This window comes from Haliotis rufescens, unplaced genomic scaffold (genome assembly GCF_023055435.1).
Source record: "Haliotis rufescens isolate VD_foot unplaced genomic scaffold, xgHalRufe1.0.p SCAF_2, whole genome shotgun sequence".
Taxonomy (NCBI): Eukaryota; Metazoa; Mollusca; class Gastropoda; order Lepetellida; family Haliotidae; genus Haliotis; species Haliotis rufescens.
This window is the reverse complement of record NW_025963890.1, coordinates 57,373,004-57,395,806: the sequence shown is the minus strand read 5'-3', so window position 1 is coordinate 57,395,806 and position 22,803 is coordinate 57,373,004. Positions and strand designations below refer to the sequence as shown.

The 22,803-nt window shown below is 37.5% G+C and overlaps 3 protein-coding genes across 3 annotated transcripts; all 3 read right to left on the bottom strand.

Moving 5' to 3' along the window:
* Nucleotides 1-4,309: 4,309 nt before the first annotated feature.
* LOC125382106 lies at nt 4,310-5,542 on the bottom strand. Its single transcript, XM_048400221.1, has 4 exons — nt 5,499-5,542; nt 5,251-5,304; nt 4,917-5,057; nt 4,310-4,744 (listed from the first exon to the last, which is right to left on the bottom strand). Exons 2-4 carry the CDS (start codon nt 5,297-5,299, stop codon nt 4,368-4,370), a joined length of 567 nt encoding a protein of 188 aa, XP_048256178.1. The 5' UTR covers nt 5,300-5,304; nt 5,499-5,542; the 3' UTR covers nt 4,310-4,367.
* Nucleotides 5,543-10,859: 5,317 nt separating this feature from the next.
* Nucleotides 10,860-13,257, bottom strand: LOC124143702. Its single transcript, XM_046512764.2, has 4 exons — nt 13,178-13,257; nt 12,798-12,851; nt 12,101-12,241; nt 10,860-11,414 (listed from the first exon to the last, which is right to left on the bottom strand). The coding sequence occupies exons 2-4, from the start codon at nt 12,844-12,846 to the stop codon at nt 11,038-11,040; spliced, it is 567 nt and encodes a 188-aa protein (XP_046368720.1). The 5' UTR covers nt 12,847-12,851; nt 13,178-13,257; the 3' UTR covers nt 10,860-11,037.
* Nucleotides 13,258-20,042: 6,785 nt separating this feature from the next.
* LOC124143694 lies at nt 20,043-22,226 on the bottom strand. The gene is made up of 4 exons (XM_046512752.1): nt 22,179-22,226; nt 21,800-21,853; nt 21,103-21,243; nt 20,043-20,548 (listed from the first exon to the last, which is right to left on the bottom strand). The coding sequence occupies exons 2-4, from the start codon at nt 21,846-21,848 to the stop codon at nt 20,172-20,174; spliced, it is 567 nt and encodes a 188-aa protein (XP_046368708.1). The 5' UTR covers nt 21,849-21,853; nt 22,179-22,226; the 3' UTR covers nt 20,043-20,171.
* Nucleotides 22,227-22,803: the final 577 nt, after the last annotated feature.

Genomic DNA, 22,803 nt, shown 5'->3' with positions numbered 1-22,803 from the left:
GCGGTCTGTAAATAATCGAGTCTGGACCAGACAATCCAGTGATCGACATCATGAGCATCGATCCACGCAATTGGGATCGATGATATGCATCAACCAAGTCAGCGAGCCTGACCACCCGATCCCGATAGTCGCCTTTTACGACAAGCAAAGGCACCTTTTACGACAAGCAAAGTCACCTTTTACGACAAGCAAAGTCACCTTTTACGGCAAGCATGGGTTTACTGAAGGATGCTCCACCGGGACAACCGTGTTATGTTAATTGTTTAAACGTTTTGTTAAACTATAACAATACCAATTTTGTCTGTTTTGTTAAATAACGAACAATATATAAAGAAGTGCAATAAGTGCAAATAAGTCATGTCTGCGACATACCGAATGAACCCCTCACATAAACGCAGTTTTCCTTTCTATTGGAAGGAAAAAAACAACATGTCAATATACAAGGAAGGAATTCTGACATGTTTGTTTGTTGTTGAACGTTCAATATCTTATATAATTCAATACCTTACCACTTTGTCTATATAATGCAATACCTTACCACATAGTCTATATAATTCAATACCTTACAACTTAGTCTATACAATTCAATACTTTACCGCTTAGTCTATATAATGCAATACCTTACCACTTAGTCTATATAATTCAAGACCTTACTACTTAGTCTATACAATTCAATACTTTATCACTTAGTCTATATAATGCAATACCTTAGCACTTTGTCTGTACAATTCAATACTTTACCACTTAGTCTATACAATTCAATACTTTACTACTTAGTCTATACAATTCAATACCTTACCACTTAGTCTATATAATGCAATACTTTACCACTTCGTCTAGACAATTCAATACTTTACTACTTAGTCTATACAATTCAATACCTTACCACTTAGTCTATATAATGCAATACTTTACCACTTCGTCTAGACAATTCAATACTTTACTACTTAGTCTATACAATTCAATACTTTACCACTTAGTCTATATAATGCAATACCTTACCAATTTGTCTGTACAATTCAATACTTTACCACTTAGTCTATACAATTCAATACCATACAACTTAGTCTATACAATTCAATACCATACCACTTAGTCGATACAATTCAATACTTTACCACTTAGTCTATACAATTCAATACCATACCATTTTGTCTGTACGATTTAATACCATACAACTTAGTCTATACAATTCAATACCATACCACTTAGTCTATACCATTCAATACCTTACAACTTCGTCTAGACAATTCAATACTTTACTACTTAGTCTATACAATTCAATACCTTACCACTTAGTCTATTCAATTCAATATCTTACCACCTCGTCTAGACAATTCAATACTTTACTACTTAGTCTCTACAATTCAATACGATGATAAACCATTAATTACCTTGGGTAATTTCAGAGCTTATTTTCTCAGGTATACAAATTACGATATGCTTTTGAAGTATTTGATAAAAGAAGGATGTAAGATATAGCATCAGTGCATCAGTGCAAAGTACCATTTAACATTGAGCTTGCGTCTATTGTATCAGTGCACTTCCTGTAGAAATGGTATGTAATCAAAGTTTGTTTAATTGCCGAGGAAGAGTTTCCTTTTCAGTGTTTAAGCGGATAAAAAGATTATACAAGTGGCAAACTGAAACAAATTTATATTCATTTGTAAATCCATTGTTTCATCATGAACATACACGTAATAAATACTGAATGATACTTTCTTAAAGTTACTGTATACTGGTATAAATATTGATCAGGTTCTACATCATGAGTATGTGTTTATGAATCACTATCAAATAGTGATGCCCCACCGGTGGCACCCATCACAAACACATGCAAAGGCAAGTCAACATGCAAACGCATGTCTTAGTAGACACGTAGAAGGCAAGAGCTGCTGGAATATTGCTAGACATAAAGGGAAATTAGACAGTCGAAATCTTTCCTCTTGCCATACAGTCTTGTGTAAATCATTACACACGGAATATAATATGACAAAATAATGTACATTTTCAATTCCATTGTTACATAATGGGCAGACATGTAATAAATACTGAATGATATTGTCTTAAAGTTAATGTAAACAAATAATTCGGTGGTTCTACTTCATTAGCAAGTGTTCATGAATCACTATCTACTATTGATGTAGCCAGTTATTCGCGAAAAGGTGTGCGTATCCTGCCCCATCGATGGCACCCATCACAAACACATTGCAAAGGCAAAGAGTATGCTCGATTGCAGCTCAAAAGTACCCTAAAGTGGACGCCATAAGGCTAGAGCTGCTGGAATATTGCTCGACATGAAGGGACATTTGACTATTGGACAGTCGAAACCATTCCCCTTGTCATACAGTCTTGTGTATAGTTTATGACACCCTGAATCTTTATGTATTGATCTGAACATGTAACGGATAAGAGGTTTCAGTCTTCTTATTTCTTATTTCTAAATTAGGTGGATTTATCAGTGGAAGGGTATTAACTATTTGACCGTCATATAACGATATCAGATAATGGATACACCTGAAGCTAAAGTTAAACTTGTTGGCCAAATTTCCTTGTTTTCATTTTGACGATCCAAAAAAAGATTCAGACTCGTATGCCTAAAGAAACACACCACCAAGGGGGCGCCCATGTCCTGAATGTCCCATCCCCAAACGTAACACAGATGGTTTGCAAAATGTGTGAGTGGCGGGTGCTACCGATAGGGAAGAATGCGTTGCTCCTTTTCACGAACATCTGGTGTCATTACTGCAAAGGTTTTAACATTTGCGGTGATCCATTCATATAATCTAAACCACTATTTTGCCTTTAGAGTCCAATGGAATACCTGTCGGCAGTTAATCGAGACTGAATATGTTTTGGCATTAACATTATATATTTTTTTGAAGTCTGGCATTTCCCTCTTCTCAGTAAACTTCAGATGATATTTGCTTTCATTTTTGACAAATTGTCCCGAACCTTTGAATATAAAGATGAAACTATATCTATGGCAACCCCGTTTGATTTTCCTTATTTTTGTCGTGTTGATACAAGAGTACATGGCATGACAACGTTTTCTGGAATTTTTAACATTTCGATCACATATCAACACTTGCTGCTTTACCGTTTTTGTTTAGATGAATGGCATTATAAATTTCCTCATGGTAACGCAAGCGTCAAGAACAGACACGAACAATGGACAATTTTAGCAGATATATTTTATGAATACGGGAAGGGTTTTGTTGCTTTTATTTATTGAATCTATTCTTATGCCATGTATGCTGACGTATGTTGACATACCAGTAGACGCAGGTTTTGAAATACCTCTAATGACCTTCCACATTGATGATGTATCTGTAGGAGCATTCAGCGCATATACCGTAACGTCCTCAACGACCACCTTTGCTTGTCTTCGTATTCTTTTACGTTGGTTATGTAATTCCATCACTAGCTCTGAGATACTAATACTCCCAGTTGAAATTAGAAGATGTTATTAGGAGTTACTACGTACTGTCGTGTTGATGCTTTGTGGAACGGGTCCCTGAACGGTACATTATGATGACGAAAGGGACATTATGATACAATCACATACAACACTCGTTTCCTTGTGCAGGGTAAAGACAACGCAATGTTTGCAAACGATTGCAGTGTCCCTCAGATTTAGAGTGAATGAGTATGGTTTTACGCCGCTTTTAGCAATATTCAAGCAATATCACGGCGGGGACACCTGAAATGGGCTTCACACATTGTACCCATGTCGGGAATCGAACCCGGGTCTTCGGCGTGACGACCGAACGCTTTAACCACTAGGCTACCCGAGGTTCTAGGTTTGTCAGCACCATACCCGTGCTCGTGGGTTTCACCGAAGTGGTAAACGTCTGAGACCTGCATTACCTCGGGCTTTCCCCCGACATTAAGCTGACACGCCGTGATATAATGGGTATACTGTTAAAAGCGGCGTTAAACCCAGCTCACTCACTCACTGTCTCAATTATATGGTAAATACCTTCACATTGTGAATTGGGAATGAACGTATGAACACTATCATCAATACCGCGACACTGTTAATGTATTGTCACGTTAATGCAGAAGCCTCTCTGGTTGCCGCTGGTCATGACACCAATTAGTGTGTGAGGACGAATGTAATGTAACGGTATCATCAATTCGCCGAAAGTGCACATGTTGTATATAGGTTTAAAACAACAACCGCATAATCATGTATGATTGAAGAGATTTTATTCAATAAATTATTATTGTTTCATAAATAAGTCAATAAATAATCATGACATCAACGTTTTGAGAGTGCATCATGGGATACCATCTAACAAACATACATAAATAATCAACCTCTAGCATTCACTCAAATATGACACCACAGTTTAGTCAATTCTTTAGTTCATCGCTTCATGAAGAGTCATCATCATGAAGGGGTTCATCCTCTGGCCTCTCTGGTTCCCGCGGTTCATGAAGGCGATCATGGGTAGCATGTTCTCATACCCTTGGTTCATCATGTAGAAGGGGAGCATGTTGTTGCCTTGTTTGGAGTTCATCATCATTCCGAGAGTTGCCATGTGACTTCCTTGATCCATACCCATCATCATAGGAAGCATGTAAGAGTTGATGTTGTTTGTGTTGCTCTGGTAACCAGTTGTAGCGGGCGCGGCGTTGCTTTGGTAACCATTGTAATCATTCACTTGGTAGGCGTAGTTGTTTGACATTTGGTAAGCGTTGGTATTCGTCGTGGGGTAAGCTGGTGCAGGTGCTTGAGCTGCAAGCAAATGATGTTTCATGTGAGTTATCGTTTACTTATGCTAATATTACGTTCCTTATATCGTTTAACTGCTACTGCTACTACTACCATTACTACTACTATTACTACCACTACAACTACCACTGTCACTTGTTGTCTTTGTAACCGTAGTCTTTGGAAACAGAATTACCTTGGTTACCGTTGTTGGTGGACATACTGTTACCATGGTAACCATATGCCGTGGATACAGTGTTGCCTTGACTGTGATGGCTGTTCATTGGAGGGAAACTAAACTGGTTGACGTTGTTATAAGCATGTGCAGTACTTTGAGCTGGAAAAGAATGATGAGAGTTATGATATTGCAATAGAATTGTGCACAGTGTCTCATCTTTGAGAATATTCATGAACTGTACTCGCAACACAAACTGTACTTATATATAATTATGCAGTTGATTAATTCGCACAGATAAAGATATGTAGTTAATATTTGTAATGTATATATGTATACGCGAGTATTTACTTACCATTGGCTGCAGCGCCAAAGAGAGCTATGCAAAGGCATATGATCTTCATTTTGTCTGAAAAATATACTTTGTATAGTTCAGAATTCTTAACATGCATTCTCAAACAATATTAATTGCATTTATTTCATGTTCATGAATGCAACACAGCTATATCAGTAACAACAGTCTTTCATTCCGATATTTCAGTAAAACTAGCCAATGTATAAATATGTATGTATCGTCATAGCTGATAAAACCAAAGAATTTACCTGGCTTGGATTATCACTGTACCGAACTAGAGTGCTACTGGAACTAATAAAGCCAATGATTCTATCACCAGCTCAGCTGCAGTTTATAAACCATACGTTACGGAAACAGCAATAAGTCAAACACAACTTGTCTAAGATGGTATTAACTATGAGTCAAAGGGACCACATGTAATACACTATAAGGTGTCAGTCGGCGCTTCACGCTGTTTTGTAATAATACAAGGCTGACACGAGTGCTATGATGGGTGATTGATATACATGTACTACTCATGTCGCGATTACCTTTAATTGTTTAACAAAAACTCAGATGTTCCTAATTAATATGTTTGTGAGATTCGACCTACCATGATTGTAGTAATTTAGGGGATTAAGAATATCATTTGAAGCTTTCCCTTAAGTTCGTTGACGGTTGTTTGCAAGTCTTAAATAAAAGGTCTATCATTGTGAAGTATTTTTTTATTTGTAAAATAAAGCCATTGTGTTTGTAAACTGTTCTTTTGTTGTGTTACGCTATAAGCAACTGCAATAAACATGTTATTCTTATGGATGAGGATTCGAAGTACATACTGTTTCAGGCTATATTGTAGAAACATATTTAAAACTTTAAATGTTTTTAAACAAGTACATAATATATGAGTTGTCTTTAATGTGATATGACACATAACTATTTTCATATTCAGATATATACCTAAAGCCATAAGTTCGCAAACACTTGATGACTTCACTGATTTTCAGATATCCCTTCATATACTTTTTAGTGCTAGTTTGCCTTTAACGCCCAAGGATTCTGGTTCGAAAAAAATGGACCCAAATAGGCTTTCTAAGGTTTAATAAAACTTAAAACAGACTACTTATAAAGACGGGTATTTATTTCTGAACATAAAACTGATGGAATCTTTAAATAGTTTGAGTGCTAATATATTCCTTCAAATCGAATACAAAATTATTGACAATGCTGTTTACATCTTGTACAATTCTTTAACCAAAAGAAATTTTAAAATGTTAATGTTCTAAAATCAACTGTGATATTGCTGCTATATTGTTAAAAGCGTCAACAAACCAAACTCACTCACTCATTCACCTTTTCCGAAATGTACATGAATATGAATTGTTGAAACTAAGTTCAGAAATTTTTCATCACCTTGAGCCTGGATACCCACTTTAGACCACTATTCAATGGATTGTATGTGCTTTAAAAGTAAAATAATCTTGAACAGAGAGGTTAAATCCCATTTCTCCTCACCAACACGTTCAGAGTGAATGGGTGAGTTAGATTTTTACGCCGCTTTTAGTAATATTCCAGCAATATCACGGCCGGGGACACCAGAAATGGGCTTCACACATTGTACCCATATTGGGAATCGAACCCAGGTATTCGGCTGGACGAGCGAACGCTTTAACCACTAGGCTACCCGACCGCCCCGAAATACTTTTAGATACTTGATAGGTTCTGATACTGATATAACAAAATAAGTCACATTTATTTATGGATCCTAAATACTATCAGAAACTATCTACCACACATAAATAATAAGTGTATATAATATAACTCAATGCTCATAGTTTACAGATTTATTTATATTTGTAAATAAAAATGTTTGTCTTCTAAAAAATATTCGTAAATCGTTCTAACGAAATCAATGCTGTTTTAAACATACTACGCACAACGCGTTCTGTGTAATCTCACTGGTAAGTTAGATATACCACAACAGCTTCAGAGGAACGACGGATGTCCACATGATTGTATTCAATATGAATCAAAAGAACATAAGACTCAGGTAGCATGCCACGAATGCGTCTAGGTATCCCTGTAATGTTGTATTACAACACAACAAGAGGGAGTGATTGGCACATTGACAGTAGGTGACATGGGGGCCTCTTTGTCACGTGGTGCAGTTTATGAGGTGTTTTATATAATATACAACATCGTGTCTGTAATTTATTGAGGGAATTCACATATATGTTATATATTCTGTAGCCTGTATCGTAGGAGTATCATCTTATTTAGTAAACTTGATCGAGAAATAGTCTAGAAGCATATTGTATTCTAGGCCACCGGACCATATACATAAGTGCAAAATATGTACAATATAATACTTGTATTATCCTTGCGCCTATCGTTATAATGTGCATCCTGTAGACATGGTATATATGCAAACTTTATTTCATTTGTGAGGAAGAGTTTCATTTTAAGTGCTTTAGAAAAATATAAAAGATGAGAGGTATTGTTTTTGTCATAATAGAAGGGATAAACGGAGATATTCATTTTCAATTTTCATTGTTCCGTAATGGGCATACACGTATAAATACTGAACGATATGGTCTGAAAGTCATTGTATACAAATGAATCTCAGGTTCTTCATCATGAGAATGTGTCGATGAATCACTATCAAATAGTGATGATACCATGTGCTCGCGAAAACGTGAGCGTATTCTGACCCACCGGTGGCAAAAGTCAAAACAGAAAATTGGGTCGGACATCATTTTTTTCACTGATGCGTCAAATTGGAAAATATCTTCCACATGTCTACCATAAAACGTTTTGAAAGCTTTTCTAAGGCCTTGACTGTTGTAACCCAGATCAAACAACTCTCAGCAAGAGTCGTATGGCGCTCTTTGAAATCTTCGTGGAAAAGGTATGCTCGATTGAACCTCAAAAGTACACCAAAGTAGACACTAAAAGCTGGAGCTGCTGGAATATTGCTCGACAAAAAGGGAAAGTTGAAAGCATCCCTCTTGTCACACAGTCTCGTGTATAGATTTTGTTACTCTGGATCTTTATGCATAGATCTAAATATTGACTTTTCACTGACTATTTATAGAACGACATCAGATGATGGATACCCCTGAAGTTATAATTAAACTTGTTGGCCAATTTCCTTGTTTTGATTTTGCCAATCCGAAAAGAAATTGAGACTCGTATGCATAAAGAAACAGGTCAGCAAGGATGGGAGCATAAACGACGGACATGGAGTGCCTACTTCCTGCCTGAATGTCCTATTCCCAAACGTAACACAGATGTAACTCTATTTACAGCAACCCCGTTTGTTTTTCCTTAAGTTTGTCGTGTTGATACCTGAGTACATTGCATGATAATATTTTTTGGATATTTTTCAACATTTCTATCACATATCAACACTTTGCTTTACCGGGTTTAATTAGATACACGGCATTATTAATTGAATTAATAAGTAACGGAAAAATCGCGAACGGAATCGCACAATGGACTCTGGAAAGGGTTTTGTCGCTTTTGTTTCTTTAATATATCTTGACAATTCTTATACAATGTATCCTGACTTATGCTGACTTGCCAGAAGAAGCAGGTTTTGAAATCCTTCTTTTGACTCCAAACTGATGATTTCCTGCAGCTGCATTCAGCCTATATGCAGTAACTTCCTCAAAGGACACCTTTGTTTGTCTACAGGTGAATCTGTTTCGTGGGATAATCTAGGCGGGTAATTAATTCTCTTGCATTTTATGTTTACTTAAACTGGGTCTGCTGGTGGACTGAAGTCCCCGAGTTTCATCACAAGCTAGTAGCATTTATCAATCCTGAGTCAGCTACAAATCAAATGTTTGGGCCGAGACATCAAAACAGCCCCCACTGTGTTGCGAAAACGAATCCATTAATTTCTTCAACGTTTTTCTTTACTCATAAGCAGCAGAATATTTGCACTTGTACACAGCAGACGTAATTCAAAAATGAACATGTCGGTTTTATTAGTCTCCACAAAATGAGTAAATGCACTATTTTCTCGACCACTTGATTGTCTGCTTTGTTTACAGTTTGCCGTCGCGTGTCAGGAGTACTACTGTGCGGCAACAGGCGATAGATACTTACTTTTTATGCAAATTGTGTGAGTGGCGGGTGCTACCAGTAGAGCAGGACAGTCATGCTAACCTATTCACCAATACCTGCTGTCATCACTGATTTTCAGTGCTCCATTCATATAACTTTCACATCTAATTTGCCCTTTACGCCAATTAGAATCTATTTCTGTGGAGAATCTAGGCTAGTACTTTATTCTCTTGCATTAACAATTTATATTTGCGTCTGTTACGGAACGAACAATAAAGGCGTGTGTTCAGTAGTTTCATTACATCGAAAGATCTGAGATGCTAATAGTTCCAGTCTAAATTAGAACTTGGTATCGGGACTTACTAATGTCGTAGCGCTATGGTTGCTTTGCAATGACGAAAGGTAAATAATCATCCAGTTACTTTAAAACAATCATTTCCTTTTATAATGTTTGTAAACATACCCCTCTGGTTAAGATGCTGAAGCAGTCTATTTAAGTGGCATATACCTTTCAAATAAACACAACAAAGGTACCTTCTTCAATACCCCTAAGGGTAAAGGCCGCGTCCTCGGAGTCAGTATACTGTGTCTGAGTGTGGTCTTCATGTAAACTGTGGCATGGTATCTCAGTGTGTTAACACTATCAAACAGCATTAGTCCGGGCTAGTACAAGCAGACACACATAATCGCACAAACGTGGATGCACGTAGCTATATAATAAGAAATAATAACCTTCATCCCATGTCACCTCATCAACTCATCGTCAGGGTAAGATGCTGAAACAATCTATCTGTCGAAGAAGTGAATACTCTTCTATTGACTTTATCAAAAGTACTTCCTTACTCTTAAATTATACTTCAAATAAATGACTCCTTTACATTGTATAATGCAGAATGTACAAACAGAGATCGATCTCTTACGAGTAAACACATCTGTAAATACTTCTTATTTTGATATGGTTCGTCTCAATTATATGGTAAATGCCTTCACTTTGAAGCAGCCCTTCCAGTTGCCACTGTTCTTGAAAAGTAAAGCTTTCAAAACGTTTTATGGTAGACATATTGAAGACATTTTCAAATCTGAAGCATCAGTGACCGAAATGATGTCCCTGCAATTCCCTATTCTGACTTGTGCCATATGTGACCGTGTGTTTTTAGATGAACAATTGACTTAACTTTGCATGTGTTTGTGACGGATACGCTCACCTGGTATCATTATAATTTGAGAGTGATTCATAAACACATGCTCATGATTTAGTAGGAATGTTACTCGACTCTGCTTTATGTAGAGATTTCTGTTGGATATGGAAAGGGTTTTGTCGCTTTTTGTGCTTCCATTTTGTGAATTAATCATAAGGAATGAACGTATGAACAGTGTCATCAATACGGCGACACTGTAAATGTATTGTCACGTCAATGCGGAAGCCTCTCTTGTTGCCGCTGTTTATGATCTAGATTTAGTGAATGAGTGTGTGTGAACGAATGTAACGTAACGGTATCATCAATTCATCACGAGTGGTATGTAGGTTAAAAACAACAAACATATAGCATGTATGATTCAAATAAGTTTATTCAATAAATTATTATTGTTTCATAAATAAGTCAATAAATATTTTGATACATCAACGTTTTGAGAGTGCATGGGATACCATCATGGGATACCATCTAACAAACATACATTAATAAATAATCAACTCCTTGTATTCACTCAAATATTTCACAACAGTTTAGTCAATGTTCCTCAGTTCATCGCTTCATGAAGAGTCATCATCATGAAGGGGTTCATCCTCTGGCCTCTCTGGTTCCCGCGGTTCATGAAGGCCATCATGGGCAGCATGTTCTCATACCCTTGGTTCATCATGTAAAAGGGGAGCATGCTGTTGCCCTGTCTCGAGTTCATCATCATTCCGAGAGTTGCCATGTGACTTCCTTGGTCCATACCCATCATCATTGGAAGCATGAAAGAGTTGATGTTGTTTGTGTTGCTCTGGTAACCAGTTGTAGCGGACGCGGCGTTCCTTTGGTAACCATTGTAACCATTTGCTTGGTAGGCGTAGTTGTTTGACATTGGGTAAGCGTTGGTATTCGTCGTTGGGTAGGCGGGTGCAGGTGCTTGAGCTGGTAGCAAAAAAATGTTTATCGTTTACTTATACTAATATTACTTTCCTTATATCGTTTATCTGCTACTGTTACTGCTGCTGCTACTACTTCTACTACTACAACAACTACTACTACTACTACTACTACTACTACTACTACTACTGGGGCGGTCGGGTAGCCTAGTGGTTAAAGCGTTGGCTCGTCACGCCGAAGACCCGGGTTCGATTCCCGACATGGGTACAATGTGTGAAGCCCATTTCTGGTGTCCCCCGCCGTGATATTGCTGGAATATTGCTAAAAGCGGCGTAAAACCATACTCACTCACTCACTACTACTACTTCATCTACTGCCACTGACACGTGAAAATTCGGGTTAGAATAGGTCTTCAGCAACCCTTGCCGTAAGAGGCGACTATGCTTGTCGAAAGAGGCGACTAACGGGATCGGGTGTTCAGACTCGCTGACTCGATTGATGCATGTCATCGTATCCCATTTTCGTAGATCTATGCTCATGGTGTCAATCACTGTTTTGTCTGGTCCAGAATCGATTATTTACAGACCGCCGACATATAGCTGGAATATTGTTGAGTGCGGCGTTAAATAACAAACAACAACAACCACTCCCTCTACCACTACCACAACTACAACTACTACAACTATCACTAGCTGCCTTGACAACTGCTTTGTTATTGTAAACTGAATTACCTTGGTTACCGTTGTTGGTGGATAAACTGTTACCATGGTAACCAAATGCCGTGGAAACAGTGTTGCTTTGACTGTGATGGCTGTTCGTTGGAAGGAAACTAAACTGGTTGACGTTGTTATAAGCATGTGCAGTACTTTGAGCTGGTAAAGAATGATGAGAGTTATGATATTGCAACAAAACTGTGCACAGTGTCTTATCTTTGAGAATATTCATGAATTGTATTCGCAACACAAATTATACGTGTATATACTCACCGCTAAAAGAAACACGAACCAAAGAAACATATAGAGAAGTATGTTCGTTAAGAATGTACACCAATTAATGTTAAACTTACAATCAGTCAAGTGCTACCACAGAGTGTCTTCATTGCTTTCAAGATATGCTGCACGTGATTTCCAAACTTTACACACTAATCCTGCACGAGACAAATGGTGCATCTCGAGACATGTTTCTATGACGTCACATGTTATGTGTTCATGAGCATCGGTTCACATAACATAACAGTATGTTCCTTTGTGGATCGAACCAATCTACTATCTCTTAAATATGAGTAAGTCTTCATGTATTAACCAACATGTATGGCATTCGCGTTTCTTTGGGTGGTGAGTACATACTATGCAATTGATTAATTCGCACAGATAAAGATATATAGGTAATATTTGTAATGCATAAATGTATCCACGCGTATTTACTTACCATTGGCTGCAGCGCCTAAGAGAGCAATACAGAGGCATATGATCTTCATTTTGTCTGAAAAATATACTTTGTAAATTTTAGAATTCTGATTTACTGTCATAAAATTGTCTGTAAAAGTTTTGGTACTGCTTTGTACTAAGATGCTGGAAGATGCAAATGAAGGTTCGAGTTAAATAATTTGCACTTCTCAAACATTTGTATTGACTGATCTTCACACTTAACATGCATTCTCAAAACTATATTAATTGTAACAGTTTTACGTTCATGAATACAACACAGCCTTATCAGAAGTAATAATCTGACATTCCCAAACGTCAGTAAAACTAGCCAATTTATAAATATGTATGTATCATCATAGCTGATAAAACTAAAGAATTTACCTGGCTTGGATTGTCCCTGTACCGAACTGGAGTGATCTTGTAACTGATGAAGCCAATGATGTTCCACTAGCTTAGTTGCAGTTTATAAACCATACGTTACGGAATCAGCAATAAGTCAAACACAACTTGTCTAAGATGGCAGTACCTATGAGTCAATAGGACCACATGTAATACATTACAAGGTGTCAGTCGGCGCTTCACGCTGTTTTGTAATAATACAAGGCTGACACGAGTGCCATGATGGATGATTGATATACATGTACTACTCATGTCGCGATTACCTTTAATTGTTTAACAAAAACTCAGATGTTCCTAATTAATATGTTTGTGGGATTCGACCTACCATGACTGTAGTAATTTAGGGGATTAAGAATATCATTTGAAGCTTTCCCTTAAGTTCGTTGACGGTTGTTTGCAAGTCTTAAATAAAATGACTCTCAGTGTAAAGTATTTATTAATTTGTAAAATAAAGCCATTGTGTTTGTAAACTGTTCTTTTGTCGTGTTACACTTTAAGCAACTGCAATAAACATGTTATTCTTATGGATGAGTATTCGAAGTACATACTGTTTCAGGCTATATTGTAGAAACATATTTAAACTTTAAATGTTTGTCAACAAGTACAAAATATATGAGTTGTCTTCAATATGATATGAGACATAATTAATTTCACATTCAGATATATGCTCAAAGCCATAAGTTCGCAAACACTTAGTGACTTCCCTGATTTTCAGATATCCCTTCATATACTTTGCCTAGTTTGCCTTCTACGCCAAAAGGATTCTTGTTCGAAAAAATGGACCCAAATAGGCTTTCTAAGATTTAATAAAACTTAAAACAGACTACTTATAAAGACGGCTATATATTTCAGAACATAAAACTAATGGAATCTTTTAATAGTTTGAGTTCTAATATATTCCTTCAAATTGAATACAAAATTATTGACAATGTTGCTGACATCTTGTACAATTCTAATGTTCTAAAATCCACTGTGATATTGCTGCTATAGTGTTAAAAGCCATACTCACTCACTCACCTTTTCCGAAATGTACATCAATATAAATTGTTGCAATTGAAACTATGTTCAGACATTTTCATTGAATAGATTGTTATATGCATAAAATGTGCAACAAGTTGAACCTGGATACCCACTTTAGACCATTTTTAATGGATTGTGTGTGCTTTATAAGTGAAATAATCTTGAACTGTGAGGTTAAATCCCATTTCTCCTCACCAACACGTTCAGAGTGAGTGAATGATTTTGACACCGCTTTTAGCAATATTCCAGCAAAATCACGGCGGGGGACACCAGAAATGGGCTTCAAACATTGTACCCATGTCGGGAATCGAAGCCGGGTCTTCGGCGTGACTGGCGAACGCTTTAACCACTAGGCTACCCGACCATCCCCGAAATACTTTTAGATATATGATAGGTTCTGAGACTGACATAACAAAATCAGTCACATGTCCTTTTAATTATGGATCACTAATACTATCAGAAAGTATCTACCACATATGAAGAAGAAGTGTATATAAAATAACTCAATGGTCATAGTTTACAGATTTATTTATATTTGTAAATAAAAATGTTGGTGTTCTAAAAAATATTCGTAAAGCGTTCTTACGAAATCAATGCTGTTTTTAACATACTACGAACAACGCGAGCTGTGTTATCTGACTGGTAAGTTAGGTATACCACAACAGCTTCAGAAGAACGACGGATGTCAACATAAATTGTATTCAATATGAATCCAAAGAACATAAGACTCAGGTAACATGCTACGAATGCGTCTAGGTATCCCTGTAATGGTATATTGTATTACAACACGACAAGAGGGAGTGATTGGCACATTGACAGTAGGTGACATGTGGCCTCTTTGTCACGTGATGCAGTTTATGAGGTGGTTTATATAATATACAAAGTGGTGTCTCTAATTTATTGAAGGAAATCGCATATATGGTATATATTCTGTAGCCTGTATCGTAGGAGTATCATCTTATTTAGTAAACTTGATGAAGAAATAGTCTAGAAGCATATTGTATTCTAGGCCACCGGACCATATACATAAGTGCAAAATATGTACAATATAATACTTGTATTATCCTTGCGCCTATCGTTATAATGTGCTTCCTGTAGACATGGTATATATGCAAACTTTAATTCATATGTGAGGAAGAGTTTCATTTTTAGTGTTTCAGACAAATGTAAAAGATGAGAGGTATTGTTTTGGTCATAATAGAAGGGACGAATGAAGATATTCATTTTCAATTTTCATTGTTCCGTAATTGGCATACACGTATAAATACTGAACGATATGGTCTGAAAGTCATTGTATACAAATGAATCTCAGGTTCTACATCATGGTGATGATACCATGTGCTCGCGAAAACGTGAGCGTATTCTGACCCACCGGTGGCACGCGTCACAAACACAAGCAAAGGCAAGTCAACTGTCAAACACGGGGACATTATGGTAAAAGTCAAAACAGAAAATTGGGTCGGACATCATTTTTTTCACTGATGCGTCAAATTGGAAAATGTCTTCCACATGTCTACCATAAAACGTTTTGAAAGCTTTTCTAAGGCCTTGACTGTTGTAACCCAGATCAAACAACTCTCAGCAAGAGTCGTATGTCGCTCTTTGAAATCTTCGTGGAAAAAGTATGCTCGATTGAACCTCAAAAGTACACCAAAGTTGACACTAAAAGCTGGAGCTGCTGGAATATTGCTCGACAAAAAGGGAAAGTTGAAAGCATCCCTCTTGTCATACAGTCTCGTGATAGATTTTGTTACTCTGGATCTTCATGCATAGATCTAAATATTGACTTTTCACTGACTATTTATATAGAGAATACTACACTCATTCTCGTCAGATACCATTTTTACGAAACGAGTGGACTTTCTATGGTATCTGACAGCGCGAAAGCGAGGTCAGAGACCATAGAAAGTTCACGAGTTTCGTAGAAATGGTATCTAACGAGAATGAGTGTGGTATTTTATTTATTACCCACGTTAAAAATATATTTAAGTGTAAATACATAACAACTTTCGTTCGTTGACAGACCAAACTGAAACCGGTATGAATATTTATATATGACCAAATATGGGCATTGTTGACATGTTTATGCATACGCATTAACAACATGCGCCTGCTGTTCTGTTTGCAAACAAACCAGCACGGACGCTCAAGATCCTTTTGGAAGAAATTCTTCAACTTATGGTAACTCAAGCGCCATATTGTTAGTACGCAGGATACCGATAAGAAAATTTGAAATGTCACATTAGCGCCGCGCTTTGAATATCCGACCAACAGTCGGTCGCTCGCACTGCCGGGGTCCCGGCTGTGCAATCAAAATGGTTCGGTTTCCTTGATCTATCAGCTGAATTTATATCATGTCCGTACCATTTTGGAAGAGGGAAATCAGACTGTTCGCCAAAGACATTCATGTTAACTGTACCACCCTATACTGAAGACGTGAAAATCAACAAACTCAAATCTGCTTGCATGTCAGTGACTGCTTCGAACGATCGAAGGGCAAGGTCGCCATCGGAATAAGAAAAGACAACCGCGATCCACTCACAGCGTTTCACGCTAGAGATAGGGAATGTTTGTTCACATTTGGGATGTTTGAGGCCACAAAATCAGAAGACAGGCACACTTCCACGGAGTTTTCGAATGATTTGTATCGGAACTGTTAACTTTAAGTGATCTGGTCGTGCGGTCGTGTACGTTCTTTCATGAACAACACCTCCCGAAACAGCGCCACAAAATACGCTTCAAAGGGGACACCGATGGCACAACCGGATCATCCCAAGTAAGTCTCGATATCTGTCCAGATAGTTTAAACAGATTTCACCACGCTTATCCTTTTATGTTAAATCAAATTGAAAGTTGCGAAAGTGGTCGGGTGCGTCACGTTCAAGGGGACCCTCGCTCTATTGATCGGTAGTCGTACATTGTAAATCGATTTATAGATCTAGCTCGGTTGTATGTAATGTCTGTAGAAGCGTGCTACTTATCTTGTTTGGTTTAATAAAGTGTTTGTAAATATCTCTCGTTCTCATGAATTTCTTCAGTTCTGCCTTGTAATCGCAAAATGAATGATGTCTCGAGAATTTGTATGAATGAAAAAAGTAGTCCCGGTGTGACAGAGGTCACGGTTATCCAATCAAAACGAATAAAACAAGGTCAACCTTGTACGACACACGTGTGACGTAAGGATTTAGTATCTTACCACCTGCATCTTCATCACGATATCAGATGATGGATACCCCTGAAGTTAAAGTTAAACTTATTGGCCAATTTCCTTGTTTTGATCTTGCCAATGCGAAATAAAGACTCTTATGCATAAAGAAACAGGTCAGCAAGGAGGAGGCATAAACGACGGACAAGGAGTGCCTGCTTTTTGCCTGAATGTCCTATTCCCAAACGTAACACAGATGTAACTCTATTTACAGCAACCCCGTTTGTTTTTCCTTAAGTTTGTCGTGTTGATACCAGAGTAATTGCATGATAATATTTTGTTTATATTTTTCAACATTTCTATCACATATCAACACTTTGCTTTACCGGTTTTAATTAGATCCATGGCATTATTAATTTCCTCTTAAGTAACGGAAAATTCGCGAACGGAATCGCACAATGGACTCTGGAAAGGGTTTTGTCGCTTTTGTTTCTTTAATATATCTTGACAATTCTTATACAATGTATCCTGACTTATGCTGACTTGCGAGAAGAAGAAGTTTTTTTAAATCCTTCTTTTGACCTTCCGAACTGATGTTTTCTGCAGCTGCATTCAGCCTATATGCCGTAACTTCCTCAAAGGACATCTTTGTTTGTCTACAGGTGAATCTGTTTCGGTTGATAATCTAGGCGGGTAATTAATTCTCTTGCATTTTATGTTTACTTAAACTGGGTCAGCTGGTGGACTGAAGTCCCCGAGTTTCATCACAAGCTCAGTAGCGTTTATCTATGCTGAGTCAACTACAAAACAAATGTTTGGGCCGAGACATCAAAACAGCCCCCACTGTGTTGCAAAACGAATACATTAATTTCTTTAACGTTTTTCTTTACTCATAAGCTGCAGAATCTTTGCACTTGTACACAGCAGACGTAATTCAAAAATGAACATGTCGGTTTTATTAGTCTCAACAAAATGAGTAAATGTTCTATCGTGTCACAGGATTTTCTCGACCACTTGATTGTCTGGTTTGTTTACAGTTTGACGTCGCGTGTCAGGAGTACTGCTGTGGGGCATCAGGCGATAGATACTTACTTTTTATGCAGATTGTGTGAGTGGCGGATGCTACCGGTAGGGCAGGACAGTCATGTTATCCTATTCACCGATACCTGCTGTCATCACTGATTTTCAGTGGTCCGTTCAAATACCTTTTACATCTAATTTGCCCTTTACGCCAAATAAAATCTTTTTCTGTGGAGAATCTAGGCTAATCCTTTATTATCTCGAATTAACAATTTATATTTGCGTTAGTTACGGAACCTACAATAAAGGTGTGTGTTCAGTAGTTTCATTACATCGAAAGATCTGAGATGCTAATAGTGCCAGTCTAAATTAGAACTTGGTATCGGGACTTAATACTGTCGTAGCGCTATGGTTGCTTTGTGAAACAGATCCCCGGAACATTACGTTGCAATGACGAAAGGGAAATAATCATCCAGTTACTTTAAAACAATCACTTCCTTTTAGAATGTTTGTAAACATTTGCAATACCCTCAGGATTAGATGCTGAAGCAGTCTATTTAAGTGGCATATACCTTTCAAATGAACACAACAAAGGTACCTTCTTCAATACCCCTAAGGGTAAAGACCGCGTCCTCATTATACTGTGTCTGAGTGGGGTCTTCATGTTAACTGTAGCATGGCATCTCAGTGGGCTAGCACTATCAAATCAGCATTAGTCCTGGCTAGTACAGGCAGACACACACACTCACACAAACGTGGATGCACGTAGCTATTTAATAAGAAATAATAACCTTCATCCCATGTCACCTCATCAACTCGCCGTCAGGGTAAGATGCTGAAACAATCTATCTGTCTAAGTAGTGAATACTTTTCAAATGACTTCATCAAAAGTACTTTCCTACTCTTAATATGTATTTCTAATTAAACGACTCGTTTACATTGTATAATGCAGATAGTAGAAACAGATATCGATCTCGTACGAGTATACACATCTGTAAATACTTCCTATTTTTATATAGTTTGTCTCATTCATATCGTAAATGCTCAGCCCTTCTAGTTGCCACTGTGCTTGAAAAGTAAAGCTTTCAAAACGTTTTATGGTAGACATGTGGAAGACATTTTCAAATCTGAAGCATCAGTGACCAAAATGATGTCCCTGCAATTCCCTATTTTGACTCGTGCCATATGTTCCCGTGTGTTGTTATATGGACAATTGACTTAACTTTGCATGTGTTTGTGACGGGTGCCACCGGTGGGGCAGGATACGCTCCCCTGGTATCATTACAATTTGAGAGTGATGCATAAACACATGCTCATGTTTTAGCCGGAATGGTACTCAACTCTGCTTTATGCAGAGATTTCTATTGGATATGAAAAGGGTTTTATCGCTTTTTGTGCCTCCACTTTGTGAATTAAACATGGGGAATGAACGTAATGACAAAATCATCAATACGGCGACACTGTAAATGTATTGTCACGTCAATGCGGAAGCCTCTCTTGTTGCCGCTGTTCATGATCTAGATTTAGTGAATGAGTGTGTTTGAACGAATGTAACGTAACGGTATCATCAATTCGTCACGTGTGGTATATAGGTTTAAAACAACAAACATATAGCATGTATGATTCAAGAAAATTTATTTATTAAATTATTATTGTTTCATAAATAAGTCAATAAATAGTTCGTGATATAAACGTTTTGAGAGTGCATCATGGGATACCATCTAACAAACATACATAAATAATAAACCCCTTGTATTCACTCAAATATTACACCACAGTTTAGTCAATTCTTTAGTTCATCGCTTCATGAAGAGTCATCATCATGAAGGGGTTCATCCTCTGGCCTCTCTGGTTGCCGCGGTTCATGAAGGCCATCATGGGCAGCATGTTCTCATACCCTTGGTTCATCATGTAGAAGGGGAGCATGCTGTTGCCTTGTTTGGAGTTCATCATCATTCCGAGAGTTGCCATGTGACTTCCTTGATCCATACCCATCATCATTGGAAGCATGTAAGAGTTGATGTTGTTGGTGTTGCTCTGGTAACCAGTTGTAGCGGGCGCGGCGTTGCTTTGGTAACCATTGTAACCATTCGCTTGGTAGGCGTAGTTGTTTGACATTGGGTAAGCGTTGGTGTTCGTCGTGGGGTAGGCTGGTGCAGGTGCTTGAGCTGGTAGCAAAAAATGTTTATCGTTTACGTATACGGATATTACTTTACTTATATCGTTTATCTGCTACTGTTACTGCTGCTGCTGCTGTTACTACTACTACTGATACTACTACTACTACTACTACTACTACTACTACTACTACTACTACTACTTCTACTACTACTACTGTTACTACTTCTACTACTACATCTTCTACCACTGACACGTGAAAATCCGGGTTAGAATAGGTCTTCAGCAACCCTTGCCGTAAGAGGCGACACTGCTTGTCGAAATAGGCGACTAACGGGATCGGGTGTTCAGACTCGCTGACTCGATTGATGCATGTCATCGTATCCCATTTGCGTAGATCGATGCTCATGGTGTCAATCACTGGTTTGTCTGATCCAGAATAGATTATTTACAGACCTCCGACATATAGCTGGAATATTGTTGAGTGCGGCGTTAAATAACAAACAACAACAACAACCATTCCCGCTACCACTACAACAACTACAACTACTACAACTATCACTAGCTGCCTTGACAACTGCTGTGTTATTGTAAACTGAATTACCTTGGTTACCGTTGTTGGTGGATAAACTGTTACCATGGTAACCATATGCCATGGAAACAGGGTTGCCTTGACTGTGATGGCTGTTCGTTGGAGGGAAACTAAATTGGTTGACGTTGTTATAAGCATGTGCAGTACTTTGAGCTGGAAAAGAATGATGAGAGTTATTCTATTGCAACAGAACTGTGCACAGTGTCTTATCTTTGAGAATATTCATGAACTGTATTCGCAAAACAAACTATAAGTGTATATACTCTACGCTAAAAGAAACACGAACGAAAGAAACATATAGAGAAGTATGTTCGTTAAGAATGTACACCAATTAATGTTAAACTAACAATCAGTCAAGTGTTACCACAGAGTGTCTTCACTGCTTTCAAGATATGCTGCACGTGATTTCCAAACTTTACACGCTAATCCTGCACGAGACAAATGGTGCTTCTCGAGACATGTTTCTATGAGGTCACATGTTATGCGTTCATAAGCATCGGTTCACATAACATAACAGTATGTTCCTTTGTGGATCGAACCAATCTACTATCTCTTAAATATGAGTAAGTCTTCATGTATTAACCAACATGTATGGAATTTGCGTTTCTTTTGGCGGTGAGTACATATTGTGCAATTGATTAATTCGCACAGATAAAGATATATAGGTAATATTTGTAATGCATAGATGTATCCACGCTTATTTACTTACCATTGGCTGCAGCGCCCAAGAGAGCAATACAGAGGCATATGATCTTCATTTTGTCTGAAAATATACTTTGTAAATTTTAGAATTCTGATTTACTGTCATAAAATTGTCTGTAAAAGTTTTGGTACTGCTTTGTACTAAGATGCTGGAAGACGCAAATGAACGTTCAAGTTAAATACACGGCACTTCTCAAAAATTTGTATTGATTGATCGTCACACTTAACATGCATTCTCAAAACTGTATTAATTGTAATAGTTTTACGTTCATGAATACAACACAGCCTTATAAGAAGTAATAGTCTAACATTCCCAAATGTCAGTAAAACTAGCCAATTTATAAATATGTATGTATCATCATAGCTGATAAAACCAAAGAATTTACCTGGCTTGGATTGTCCCTGTACCGAACTAGAGTGCTACTGTAACTAATGAAGCCAATGATACTATCACTAGCTCAGCTGCAGTTTATAAACCATACGTTACGGAATCAGCAATAAGTCAAACACAACTTGTCTAAGATGGTATTAACTATGTGTCAAATGGATCACATGTAATACATTACAAGGTGTCAGTCGGCGCTTCACGCTGTTTTGTAATAATACAAGGCTGACACGAGTGCTATGATGGATGATTGATATACATGTACTACTCATGTCGTGATTACCTTTAATTGTTTAACAAAAAACTCAGATGTTCCTAATTAATATGTTTGTGAGATTCGACCTACCATGATTGTAGTTATTTAGGGGATTAAGAATATCATTTGAAGCTTTCCCTTAAGTTCGTTGACGGTTGTTTGCAAGTCTTAAATAAAAGGTCTATCATTGTGAAGTATTTTTTTAATTGTAAAATAAAGCCATTGTGTTTGTAAACTGTTCTTTTGTTGTGTTACGCTATAAGCAACTGCAATAAACATGTTATTCTTATGGATGAGGATTCGAAGTACATACTGTTTCAGGCTATATTGTAGAAACATATTTAAAACTTTAAATGTTTTTAAACAAGTA